This window comes from Camponotus vicinus, unplaced genomic scaffold (genome assembly GCF_025532165.1).
Source record: "Camponotus vicinus isolate PSW18456_S1 unplaced genomic scaffold, iyCamVici1.0 SCAF_2, whole genome shotgun sequence".
In the NCBI taxonomy this organism is placed as follows: domain Eukaryota; kingdom Metazoa; phylum Arthropoda; class Insecta; order Hymenoptera; family Formicidae; genus Camponotus; species Camponotus vicinus.
Window position 1 is genome coordinate 6,463,493 of NW_028141956.1, and position 13,736 is coordinate 6,477,228.

The window sequence follows — 13,736 nt, forward strand, 5'->3', positions numbered from 1 at the left end:
TAATCGCTGTGTTAAAAGGGCGTTGATACACGACAAATTTTTATGACACGCACGAAATCAGAGATTGTGACGTACTTTCACGTATGTTTATGTTTATATTACATTTAAAATTGCACGTGCTTTAAAATAATTATTAATATTGATTAATATCGCTTAGTTGTGACGAGCAAGGATCGTATTTCTTGGTAGAAGACAAGATTGAAGTATTTTGTCGACACTATAAAGGTTAAGATGGATAATTACAGAATTGAGTTGGATCCAGAGACCGGGCTCTATTGCACGATGCTTTTATTTACTGACGTCACGAATGTTCCCGAAATCCGCGAGAAAATCCTCGCTGGAGAGCTTCGTTGTTGCATGGTGAAAGCTTCGCTTATAATCGACGCTTTTCAGGTAGTGGTGGCTGCTAATAAAGCTGCCCTCAATGCTAAGCAAAATCGACTAATCACCAAGACTATATACACGGAAATTTTATTTTATCTATCGACATCTAAAAAGATATCACGTGCCTTGACTGAATTTGGAATCAATGACAGTGATAAGAATATTCTGGTAATATTGATACATGAAATTAACGAGGAAGAATCTACGTTGAAACAAGTCTTAGGAAGTATCAAGGGACAAACAGTACCTATTTCAAGAATACAGGAGTTTGCAGATGTAAATCTTGTAAAGAAAACTTACAAAATCAGCAAAGATGAATTGTGTATTTCTAGTCTCGTTAATGTTATAGTATCAAGGATCAGTTGTAAAGACTTTGTTATAATATGATAACAGAGTGAAGAAAGTGAAAGTTTATATGTCAATTATTATTAATAAGAGAAATTATATTTTAAATATAGTTTGAATAAATAAATATATATATAGAGAGAATATATATGTTTTAGTCTATATACTTAAAGCTTCTTTTTATCCATTAGATATCAATATATCCTAACAGCATTTGATAATTGCACTTGTTTTTTGCAAACTATTTTATATATTATAATACACATATTTCTCATATTCTGAAGAATAATTAATTTGTGAAAAAAATATATGTATACATAAAATTTATGTAGTTAACTATGAATTAACTAATGGCAAATAATTGACATAAATTTCATAGTAATAGTAGTATTGATTCAACTTATTATATATGTATCTTTAATTTATAATTTTATTATTAAAATAATTCTCTCATCATTTCTTCGTCATATTCTTCGACATCTTCTCTGTAAACATATAAAAGTTCATAATAAATATTTCTAATTTATTATATTTAATTTATATATCAAAACTTTACAAGCGACATTTTGTTAGAATTAATACTTAGAACATCTCTAATCAAACTATTAGAAACTAATTATAAAAAAAAAGATGTTAGAGAGACAAGAGGGAAGAAAAAAACAGATTAGGAAAGGGAAATATGTCAGTGGTAAAATGCTTTTGCTTTTCTTTTTTTTTTATTCACTCATAAATAAGGCCAAAGATGCGTAGAAAACAATCGTTATATCCGCAAGAACACGGTACGCGTCAAATCCTGCGGAAGCAAAGTAGTAGATTCAAAGACAGCACCCCCGTAAACACATGTGGAATTTATCGTTAATGCTTTGACAGTTTATTACGAGTACCTTGGCAGATTGCACATCTCGCAAACTGCTAAATCTGCAGCATTGAGAAAAGTGCAATGAGAACATGTCCAGAGAGCTTGATCCGGAGGCGGATTTGCGATCGGCTCTGTACCGACGCCTATTCCTCCACTGGCCTCCGCAGTCGTGGAAGGCAATGTCCTCGAGCTACCACCAAAGGACGTGGCTTGCGACGGACGAGACGATGTAGAGGCCGCAGATATGAGCTGCTCCACTGTCGCCCAATGCTCCGATTGGGCCCATTCCAATGCCTTCTCCTTATCCTTATTGCGAATAGCTTCGAGTAATGGTAACATGTGATCCTGCAAAATAAAATATTTATCAATATTATTATTTATCAATATTATTATCAATATATTATAAAGAATCACATATTATTGAGCAAAATAAAAAATATTCAATAATTAATTGCTCAATGGTACCTTCATTGGATACATGTCCATGGTGGCGATGAAGAGAAGCAAATGGAAGTCGGAAGTTGCCTCCAAAAATTGATCCGCATTGAATTGTTGCATGTAAGTGCACAATGCATTAAACTCCTGAACTTGTCCATCAACTTGTCTGAATTTAAAGAAATATTAATGCAATTATATATCTATTCACATATGTGTTAGATATCTGCTTTTACATTTATTTAACTATAGATTATACCTGTTTTCAACTGGAAATGGAGTAATGTTATCATCCGTGAAAAAAGTGAATTGAGGAGTAAGTGGTGTGGATGCAGGTACATCCACCAATAAATATTCGACTGGCAAAGGTCTCGCTAATCTTGTTACTTCATTTCCGTATGTGTCTTTTTCCTAATAAACAAAAACAATTATATATGTACACATATAATAATTATATAAATATATTTTAAATATACTACATATATTTTACATATATATATTAGTCAAACACACATGTGTAGGTGTAGCCATTACATAAAAATTACATATTTTATTTGCCTCTATCAAAAGATTTGTATATTTTTATCATCTTTTTAAATGAATCATAAATATTACATTTTATTAAAAATATTACAGAAAACTCTAAATACGAGCAGAGCTAAATTTTCTTCGAGTTCTCTAAATTTTTTCTAGAATATTATATATTTGATAAAACTTGATCTTTTTAATTTATGTTTTTAAGAAAATATAAAGTTATAAATTGTATTTTTCAAAAAAATTCTTTATTAATCAAAAAATACGAGAGAAAGAGAGAGATGAAAAGAAGGATCATCATGTATAATAACTTTACCACTTGTTGCCGAGAGAAGAAAAGAAATATAAATAAATTTCTACCCTCGACGCATTTTCCTACGGGCTTAATAATCTCGTCATAAAGGCGGATTCACAATTCACAAGCCGCCATGACGCGAGGCAAAGTGCGCGTACGCGCGATTGGCGATTCGATTCGAACGAACGAAAACGACAATGGCGACGTCGACGGGGAAGACGCATACCGTTGGATCCATCGGACGGGAAGAGGCACGAGAGAGACGTAGAAGGAGACGAATAGAGGCGGGGTGAGCCGAAGGGCGGGGAAGGAAGAAGGGAGGGGAGCGACGAAGCGCGTAAGCGACCAGCGCGCGCCGCGGTGTGTGTCTGTCGGTCGGTCGGTCGGTCGTCGCCGCCATGCTAGTGGTTAGTTTAGTGAACCAAACATCATGATGTGGCAAAACGTTCGCGCGAGCTAAGGCCCGTAGTAGCCACGCCGCGTTAACCGGCACCATCGTCGTTATGTTATCCACAGTAACACTCACGACGTTCGATAAACACGATAACGCGAAAAGTACAAAAAGTATATATACACACAAGACACGCGATATATATAGAGAGGAAAAGAGAGGGTACGTATTGTAGTAAAGAAAAAAAAATAAAACCGTGAGAGAGAGAAAGAGAGAGAGAGAGAGAGAGAGCGCACGATTCGGTAAAAAGACAAATCGCGAATACAACGACGGCAGCGGCGGCGACGAGGACGACGACGGCAACGACACGACACAACGATAACGACAGTGACGACAACGACATCGCAACGGTGTTAGTGGTGGTAGTAGTGCTCGCGGTGGTGGTGGTGGTGGTGGTTGTTGTTCGGTGCGAGCGGAATCGCGCGCGGCACGACGTAAGGCCCGATGTAAATCAAAGCCGCCGCCGCCGAATCGCACGGTCGAACGTACGTCGCGCAGTGAACATCGTCGCGGCACGCGTCGCAAGTGCCGAGTGCCAACGGTCAGCCTCCATAGCGCGGCAAGGAGACGATCGCGAAGCGTATACACGGTACGGAAGCATTTACAGAATTCTATCCGAGAAAGAGAGAGAGTGAGAGAGAAAAGGGGAGAGGGGAGAGACAAAAGAGGAGGATTAAATCGGAACGTTCGAATACATGTGCATGATGCGTGTTGGATGCTTGAGCGGAGAGCGCCCGTGTATGTGCGTGTGCAAAAAGGAGAGCGACGCGTGAAAGCGAGAGAGAACGCATGTCGGGGTGTACGTGAAAAAGAGAGTCGCAGTGCGCGCGCGCGCGCGCCGCGCTCCCGACGACCGGGGAGGGGGAGGAGAGACGAGACGGAGCGCGCACAACATTCCCGCGGAATCTGACACGCAGTAGTCCGCGAGCGGTTTTCGACCCGAATGTCGGTCCGTCGCGAATCACGATCGGCGTAGCTATCGGCGCAGCCAGGTAACCCTCGACAGCGATAAGGACGTCGAGTTCGAAGCGTCGCGAACAGGGGCTTTTAAGTAAGCTAGTGTGCGTATGTGTTGTATGCGCGGCGCACGACGTCGCGAAGAAGTGCCGCGAACACTCGATATACGTCCTTCCTCCACCCCTCCCTCTTTGGCGCCTCGCTCCGAGGGATTCGTCCCCTCCTCCCATCTCCCTTGCGTCTGCCGCGCGCGCGAGAGAGGCAACGTCGCGCTTGAAGAATGGCGAATCCTCCGAGCACCCATCCTCCCGATCTGCCCGCCGGTTTTGGCGGGATTTCCGGCGCATGCGCGCGAACGGCGTAAAGTGTCATCTCTTTTTTTCATCTTTCTCTCTTTCTTTCTTTCTCTTTCTCTCTCTCTCTCTCTCTCTCTCTTTGCTCGTCCATGAGCTCGTAAACGACACTTCTCGAGGCTCCTCTTGTTGCATAATGACTTATCTATCGTGCTGATATCAGGCTGAATATTGAGTCTACATAACCTCTTTTTTGGGAAGTTTCATTTGTTTGACCGCGTGCACTGCCGGATGACGCGCGTGAATCGAGACTCGAGAAGACACGCGTGTGGCAGCTTCGAGAGCATTTCAGTTTGAATGGTATTTGTAGTGTCTCGAGGAATGAGAATTCCTTACTTACGCGCGTGTGTAAATAAAAGAATCCTCATACTTCGGAGAATATGGAGATTTTATATGGAGAATTTATCGCGCAATTGCTCCTTCAAGGGAATATAAGAATTTCTTGTTTACGCTCTCTCTCTCTTTGTGTATGCTTGCACACGCTTAAGGAACAACCATCGCTTATCGCTCGCTTGAGCGAATCGTGTTGCTCCAAAATTTTTAAAGACTACAATATCATTGAATAATTTCCGTTCCGATAAATGATTCCGTATATACTTTTGTAAATATATTTAGCTAAAGTACACAGAGAATAAAGAGAGAAAATACTGATTAGTTATAATTATAAATTTGATGATTATAAATAATTGATTAAAAGAATACAATATGTTTGTGTGACTGTGTTCAAAGGTTAATATTCGCATAACGTCAGAAAAATGCTTGGTCAGAAAAATAAAAAAAAATTAATGAACCAATATATTATAGTTAAAGAATGCAAAGTTTCCGATAAGAGTATTACTATTTCCGTACGTTAATTAAAACAGGTAGTGTTATCAAGTTTTAAAATAAGATTCTTGAAAATACAATATTGTTTTCACCATGTAATGTTTTCGGTATTAAATATAAAAAAAACTACGAATAATCTTTTTTAACTTTAAACACAATTAAATAAATCCGAATCATGATATATTATTATTATTATTATACTATCACATATGCACTATTTTTAAAATAATTGCGTAATTCTTTTTTTTTTTAATTTTGCTTCATGATAAGAATTAAATATGTGATTGAAAATTAAAATTCTCGTATGTATATAAATGTGTTTACTGAAGATCAAAATTAGATATCGAGATAAATTTCTCAAGTATTAATTATTTTTCAAAATAGAATATTTCAGTTTAGTCTTAAAATTGCATTTCGAATAGTGTATTATTAAATTTCACATTGTATTTATTATTGTAATTGAATATTTAAACTAATTAATGAAAATTCTTATGGAAAAATGTGTAAAGTCGAATATCAAGGGTAAACGATGTCGCAGGCGAGTTCAAGTCGGTCGTTCTTTCCCGCCTTTTAGCGGTCACCGTGGTTTCTCGGACCGTGAATCGAACGATCATGAGTGTGTTTACCACGTCGTCACGTGTACGCCGCGCCCTATCGATTCACTCGCTTCCCGAATCGCGTATTTAAGCCTCGGACTTAAAGAAGCAAACGAACCGGGTCAGCCTTACGTTAAAATGGACATATAAACAATTTGTAGCCGACGTGAGACGATTTGGTTTGCGCGCGAGAAACGTTTATTAAATGGGGAAGCTCATCGATGACTCGATGACGCACGAATGCGATATGGGTCAAGGAATATGGGCCGACGTGGCGGCGACGACGGTTTCGCGCCGCACGTACTTGAAATCGGGACAGTCCATGGCGGCGGGAAGACAGACGAGTCTACGATGCATAGTAATAATCGTAGTATGTAGTATTAAAGAAGGGCTCCCGTGCGAAGAGAGAAAAGGCGGCGATGTGAAATATGGAGGGAGAGAGAAAGAGAGAGAAAACGGTGCGAGGAGAGAGATAGAGGATGGTCGCGTGTACCGAGTTTGTTTACATACACACGCGGGCGACTACTTGACCTTTTAGGACTTTCCGTCGAAAATGACATACATTGAACGTAATCGGACATTCCTGTGCACACACGATAAAGTTCGTTGTTCGTCAAAGACAGTTTTGAGAGATATCCTCCTCATTTTATCATGTTTTCTACAAGTATAGATCTTGCGTTCAATTAACATCGCACGCAATTCTCGTGTTTCCGTGTCGAGACTCATTCAAGGGGTAAACAATTTCGCGTATCTTTCGCCAAACATTCGGGCGGGAATGTTTGGAAGTTAAGCTTCGCATCAGCGGTGCAAATTAAATTGCCATTTCAATTGCCATTTCAATTGCAATTTCAGGAGCACGAGAGATTGACGCTACGTTCGTAATTTTTACCCCCGTGGCGTGATGTTACTTAAACAGGTAATTCCCGCGTAAAATGAATGAGACAAATGGAGTAATGAATTGTCTACTGCAATGAATAAAAGTTGAAGAAAATTTGGTATAGCGATCTCTGCGATAACGTGAAATTTGTGTCGCACGCTGATAGACTTTGATAAAGCAAAATCGATTCGAGTCGTGGCTTAAACTTCGTTATTTCGCGATGTATCTAAATTTAATACATCGATCGATGTGATCAGAATAGCGATCTAATTCCATTACAGCAGAAATTTTATTCCGTTAATACTCATTGTTTCAATACTTGTTACTTATCACGATGTATGTAGGACCTTATGTTTGTCGTGTGTATGTTGCATGCGTGTATGCATACGACGAAATTGCGAGATACGCACGCATGCGTATGTACATGTATGTTGCACTTCCAGATGCTGGATCCGAGCGTGCTAACGGACCTGGAGGAGCTGACGCTTTGCGGATGCTGCAAGCAGAAGTATAATGACGCGGAGCAATGTCCCAAGTATCTTAGCTGTAAACACTACTTCTGTCTGCGCTGCATCGAGAGCAATCTTTTGAAGGGGCGGGATCTGTTTTGCGCCCACTGTTGGAAGAAGACAGACTTGGGCGATCAAGGTCCGGACGCTCTACCAACTCACTCTCCTCTACTTGCTCTGGCCAATAATCTATCGCGTCTCAAAATCACGACGAACAACACGTCCGGCAAACCCGGTGACAAGGAGAGGAAGGTAATGATTCTTCGATGTTTCAAACAAGCGAGTTAACTTTATGACACTCGAAATCTCATTTCGATATTCTCCTACTCGTTCAGCAATGAAACGCTATGAAATGCGTAAGAATTCTTTCAAATTTATGTTACCTGGTTCTTCGAATTAAATTTTTTACAAATTTTTTTACTTTGCATTTTTTCATTTATGCTTGAAAATGTGATATATATTAAAAAAGTATTATATATTTTGAAAATATATTAAATAATTAATTTTGAGACAATAAAATTAAGAAATTACATCGCGAACTTTTGCACGATTATTGATTCACCTAAACGTAAAATATCTTTGCTGGATAAAAATAAGTTATATGAAATTTAAACGACGAACAATTATTCGAGAATATAACATTGCTATAACATTGATTTTTATCAACCTTGAAAGAGACGGAATATATATCTTTGTTCAAATACAAAATTTACGCAACATGCGTATATGCGTGACGGAAAAAACGTCGAAGGGAATGCCAAACTACAAAAGCCAAAAGAGAGAAAACGATTCCGCTAGTAATAGGGTGATGTTGTAAGAGCGTTTCTTGATGATTACTTTTGAATCTTTGATAATATTACGATTGTCTCGCGTATATTTCTTTCCTTGAACAAGATATGTCCGAACAAAGTACGTTCGAATATTTCTCTACGACAAAAACGAGAGATTCTTGAAAGATCGTGGAACTTTGTGTAAACACGAACACGTAAACTATGAGCAGATCGATAACGTTTAATATTTTCGTAGAGCGAGAACTGTCACACACACGGGATGCCGCTGGCATTATGGTGTGCGACATGTTGCACGGCGCTTTGTAGAGCGTGCGCGACTCCACAAGAACACCCGGGTCATCAGATTAAATCGCAAACCGATGCCAAAGAACAGCTCATTTCCGACGTAAGTTATTCCTACTTGTTAGTTTGTATCACCTTCCGTTGAAATTTCGAGAAATAGGCTCGAGAAACTATACATCAGAAAAACTAATGTTGTAAAAACGCGTGCCTTCGTCTGCAGGTTCAATTGGAGTTAGTCGCCGTGGGCAAACTATCGACCGAGATTCAAAGACTGGCTATGCAACAACGCGAGTTTCTGATAAAGGTATTGGAGGCATGCGTGACGTTGAAAACGCACGTGGAGACGGATCTACAGAACGGTTGGAGCCACTTTCCCGAGATAACGGACGCGCGCGAAACCTTGGGCAAGACAAAGGCCGGCTTGCAGATGAGCGAAACTCCGAGCGATGTATATAATCTGCACTCACAGCTGGTTCTAGAGAAACAACGGTTGCAATCCAAGTATCAGGAAATGATGCTGCAATGCCAATTGGACGACCTCATTGGTAATTCTGGCGTGATTTTCGACTTTGCCCTACTGAAACAAGCACTAGCGGGCATTCATACGGGGGATCCGATCATTCCCCAAGGAGTGGGCAACGGCGGTCGCTTGCCGAATCATTTGGCAGCTTCGCAGAATCCGATACTATTCCTCGCAAATTATTGCATGTCCCAATTGTACACGCGCCATGTCGTCAGCAAGCAACAGCATATGCAGAACGGTTCGATGGAATACCATCACTCGAATATGATGCCGCCGCCGCAACAGGCGCCGCCAGGATCTGTTCACGTTCATCAGGGTCCACCGCCGCCGCCACCGGGACCGAACCAGACTCCGCAGCAACTTCTCATTCCACCCGGTTCACCGTCCATCAAACCCGTACCGCCCGCACCGCCCAACGCCATGTTACATCCACAGCAGCAATCGACATTCATACCCGACACAGTCGGTACCGGCAGCGCTGGCGGTGGCAGTCTAGTAACTGTCCACTCGTCCCCCCAACCGCCGTCCAATGCGATAACGGCGACACTGACACGAGGCCCGGCAAATCCGTATCCTCTGTACTACTTTAATATCGAGGTAAACGGCTCGCCACATGGACGCATCGTAATTGAGGTACGACCGGACGTAGCGCCAAAGATGGCGAAAAACTTCAGCGTGCTGTCAACGGGAGAAGCCGGAGTTGGTTACAAGGGTTGCACGATATTCCAGTGCTGGGAAGGCGAGTCCGTGATCACGGGCGATTTTGAGCTTAACAATGGTCGTGGCGGACGAAGCATATACGAGGACGGCTACTTCATGCCGGACGACACCAAGTTCCCGGCGGTCAGGGGTGCGGTGGGAATGAGACGGACGCAGAAACGACACGACAACCTCGGCATGGTCGGCTCACAGTTTCGCATAATACTACAGGAGATGCGTGGCTTTACCGGCATTTTCGGCCACGTAATCGAGGGATTAGACCTGGTGGAGAAGATATCTACGTTCGGCGACCAGACCGGCAAGCCTACCAAGAATATTCTAATCACGAAGTGCGGTAAATTGTAACGTTTACGCTGTCGCTATCGCGCGGTTTGTTGTAGCGTGGGGTAAACTCTGTGAGAGAAGAGTATATCCCATACATACATATATATTATTATATAACGCCGTATACACGTTTTCCCGCTATAGATAACTGAAGGAAGGTCGCGACGGTCTTCCCGACTCGCGCGTTCGGCTGAGAAGGAAATTTATACGTAAGAAGAAATACAAAAAGATACGCGTTACACGTAATTGCCCAACGATGGGAGACGATTATTATAATTATTATGTCCGCCGCGTACATCCACTCGGGGACACCGTCGCGACACGTTTATCCACGAATCCTCGAACGCTCCGTACGAATCACGCAACTTAATTAACTATTAACAATAGCGTCTAAAGATGTCGAGTCTATTTTTAAATCGTGGACGCGTGCGAGAAGAAAAAGAAATAAAAAAAATCCATATTTTGCTATTGACCGGGAATCGATATGAGATCCTGCTAACAATAATGATGATCGAGATACACACATATACACATACGTACCTCAGAGATCGACCGTGATATCGATACGACTTCTCTAGCTGATACGACGTATTTGTTTTTAGGAAGAGAGAGGTCCAACGTTTATTTTGGCTATTATCGGCGTTAACTCTGCTAAACTACGTTATAGTTCTTAGAGCGCGTATCGTGCGTCGGGCGTGATATAGTGGAGAAGATGCCGTGCGATTCGCGGTAAACAGTTCTCCGCCCGGCTCCGCGTACGCAGCTAATGTTTTAGGTCGTAGATAGATGAATAAAAGGAAAACGTATAGACCGGGGAATTTAAGTATAGAAAACTATATCGGGAATTAACCGAATCGCGTACCGCGTTTACGTGATATATATTTGGGAAACAGAGGCGATGATTAACCTGCGCGCGGACGGATGTTTGACCCTTTCTCGATTCTTTTTTTTTTTTTTTTGTGAGCGAGTAATCGCAGGCGGGCATCTTCGCGACTTTATATGCTAAAAAGTCGCGGCTTGCGCGATTCTATACAAAACGCAAGATTTGTTGTTTAGAATTTTAGATTCCGAAAAGAAGAAAAAAATATTGGTATAGTTAATCTCGTAGGAGGGCAATTTGCGGTTCGTCGAACACGATGTATCGCGTATCGTTCCGTTCCAGGGGCGCGAGGAAAAGAGCTAAAAGGGAAAAGAAAAAAAAAAAAAAGAGATATTCATCGCGCGCGCGCGTCTTGCGAAGAAGTCTTGTGATCCCGCTGCACGAATACTAGTGGCGAACTTGTTCCCTTTTCGTTCTTTGTAAACTAGCGAACCGTCGTGAATTATATCTGTATTTAAGATTAGATCTCAATACGTCGCAAATGTATGCAAGGCCTAACTACTACTATGTAGATTGTAAGACGCCTCGTGTCGTCTAATCGGAAAACGAACGAAGGAAAAAAAAATGTGCGAATATATATATGTACATATATATGTACATATATATGTACATATATGTACATGTACATTAAACAAATCATTCCTATATATCGTACTACGATAATGTAATTGCGTTATAACTACTCGTCTGAATTCTCGTAATGAAGTCCCATTATGTATCGTTATATATACACTGTCACACGCGCGCGCGTGCGAGAGCGAACGCGTCTTTCCCTCTCTCTCGCGCGTACAAGTCAAGGCACACTCACGCGTTACCGTAATAGCAAAAATTGCACGCCCTCGCGTCGTCGCGGATATGCCTTCTCGAAGAAAAGCCTCATTCGATGTTGAACTTGAAAGTTTTAACACTTGTTGATTAGCTAATAAAAAAAAAAAACGCGTCTTTCGCGATCGACATTGCGATGATTGGCGCAACGCGAAATGCGTCGCGTTGTGTATCGTCTTTAGGAATAAATATAACTCGCTCCTGTACATGTACAATATTATTATATACACGACGACCGTAAGCGGGGGTGGCTGTGTGTTCGAACGGATGGATGAATGAACGAATTTTCTCGTTTCGCTTCCGAGCGAGGAAGACTCCGACAAATTGTAACTCTTAGTACGTAATCGTAGAGACGCAATCGTGAGAAGAAAAAAAGAACATATTGTACCGAAGCGAGTAACGATACAGACCCACCTGTATACATACATACATACATACATATATAAACACAGACACACATACACACGTATGTACACGGATATCTCTATGTGCGCGCGCGTATATATATACAAATATATAAACATATATTTTTATGAACGTGATGAGGTAACAACGCATAGCTTGTAATATCGATTCTAACGACCGACCGATTTATCTTGTCCCTCGCGTGCGATTAAACGATTGAGCGGCTGTAAGCATTTGGACAAGTTCTTTCCTCTCGTCTTTCTACCTCGCTATTTTGTTTTCTTCCTTATCTCTTTTCATTACTTCCGTTCTGTCCCTCTCTCTTATCCTCCTCTCGAGACGTAATGATCATTGAGAATGCAAAGATCGTGACTATTTTTTTTCAGGTTCGCGGTAATTACACCGTAGAGAGCCATCGTTTAAACGAATTTTATTATTTCATTATACATGTACGAAGTGAACGTTTATCGCCTCAACTTAAATGTACTTTTAATCAATCGATTTTGAGTTATAAACTGTTCTCATTTCATATGAGTATTATGATTTGTGCGTATTACCCTTATACCTATAGGTATATCTTAAGTTGTGCGATAAAATTGCATAACTTTCAATAAATATTAAGTTACGATAGGCATAAAAAATTCAAAGGCACTTGTTCGATATACATATACAAAGATATAAATCGAAGTGATTCAAAAAACGAATCGAAGCAAGAATAAAACCGATATATTCGAACTTACCTTGTAGAAGACATCCGGAACATATTGCTTATCGGTTGACTCGATTACGTAGCCCAATTCCGGTGCGTCTTTTGTAGGAACCAAACAGCCATCTCGTACCAACGCCATGCATTGATTGGATACCTGGTATCCTTCCATGTGTACTTGATTTTTATCATCACCTGTAATTTACAGAAAAACCGCTTCTGACAACCGTAATTTTACATGGCGTTTGTAACGGATATTTCGTAACAGATAAGAGAAAGAAGCGTAATTAATATGTATTATTAAGTTGATCAAAAAAACTCGTTCGCCTTTTCCTATGTAGCTCTAAAAGTCTCAAAAATAAAAAAAGATAAACTTTTAATCAACTTAATATTTTTAAAGGAAAAAAAAGTATCTATTGTATATCGTGAATTAAGATTGACTTACCTGTGACGCAAACAGTTACAAATTTTGAGCCGAATAAACCATTAGGCGAGAAGCGGCAGAGGTTTTGATATCTGTTTTGAAAATATCCAGCCATGATGCATTCTTGAGCAGATAGGAAATGGCTTTCTATATTGCGAACGTGTTTGACCTGATCGAATAAAACTGAGAGTGTTAATCGCCGTACATGTGCGAATTCGGTATACGAATATTACATAAAGAAGGAAGAATATATCAAATTACCGTTCCCTTCTTGACATCGTCGGCTATGAGATCGGTAAAAATCCATCCGATTCTTCTCAGATTAAGTGTCCGGCCTAATTCCTCAACTAACGCTTCCCTCTCGTCCGGCAAAAGTCTTATCGTATCTTTTGTACTTTCCTGACCAATCACAATGCGAATATATTATATTCATTCA

At 40.7% G+C, this 13,736-nt stretch overlaps 3 protein-coding genes across 10 annotated transcripts in view; 2 read left to right on the forward strand and 1 right to left on the reverse strand.

Annotated features, from left to right (window-relative positions):
* LOC145966643 (EKC/KEOPS complex subunit TPRKB) lies at positions 1-873 on the forward strand. Its single transcript, XM_083090896.1, has 2 exons — positions 1-81; positions 158-873. Exon 2 carries the CDS (start codon positions 232-234, stop codon positions 769-771), a length of 540 nt encoding a protein of 179 aa, XP_082947022.1. The 5' UTR covers positions 1-81; positions 158-231; the 3' UTR covers positions 772-873.
* Positions 453-13,736, reverse strand: part of Npl4 (nuclear protein localization 4) — a 16,275-nt gene continuing 2,991 nt past the window's right edge. For 2 of the 3 annotated variants that reach the window (XM_083090881.1, XM_083090880.1), the window contains exons 7-13: positions 13,562-13,699; positions 13,322-13,469; positions 12,911-13,071; positions 2,283-2,434; positions 2,054-2,192; positions 1,614-1,933; positions 453-1,214 (exon numbers count right to left, since the gene is read on the reverse strand). In XM_083090881.1, coding sequence (XP_082947007.1) covers positions 1,166-1,214; positions 1,614-1,933; positions 2,054-2,192; positions 2,283-2,434; positions 12,911-13,071; positions 13,322-13,469; positions 13,562-13,699 — 1,107 coding nt within the window. In that variant the 3' untranslated portion in view covers positions 453-1,165. Of the gene's footprint in view, positions 1,215-1,386; positions 1,523-1,613; positions 1,934-2,053; positions 2,193-2,282; positions 2,435-12,910; positions 13,072-13,321; positions 13,470-13,561; positions 13,700-13,736 lie in introns of those variants that run through there. The other variant, XM_083090882.1, reaches the window with a different exon arrangement.
* Positions 3,200-12,699, forward strand: LOC145966639 (uncharacterized). 6 transcript variants are annotated; one of them, XM_083090883.1, is made up of 5 exons: positions 3,200-3,892; positions 6,887-6,950; positions 7,355-7,672; positions 8,447-8,596; positions 8,714-12,699. In XM_083090883.1, the coding sequence occupies exons 2-5, from the start codon at positions 6,936-6,938 to the stop codon at positions 10,079-10,081; spliced, it is 1,851 nt and encodes a 616-aa protein (XP_082947009.1). In that variant the 5' UTR covers positions 3,200-3,892; positions 6,887-6,935; the 3' UTR covers positions 10,082-12,699. The 6 variants fall into 6 exon arrangements, with proteins under 6 accessions (XP_082947009.1, XP_082947010.1, XP_082947012.1 ...); XM_083090884.1 differs by having other exon boundaries at positions 3,200-3,465; XM_083090885.1 differs by lacking the exon at positions 3,200-3,892 and adding an exon at positions 3,939-4,295.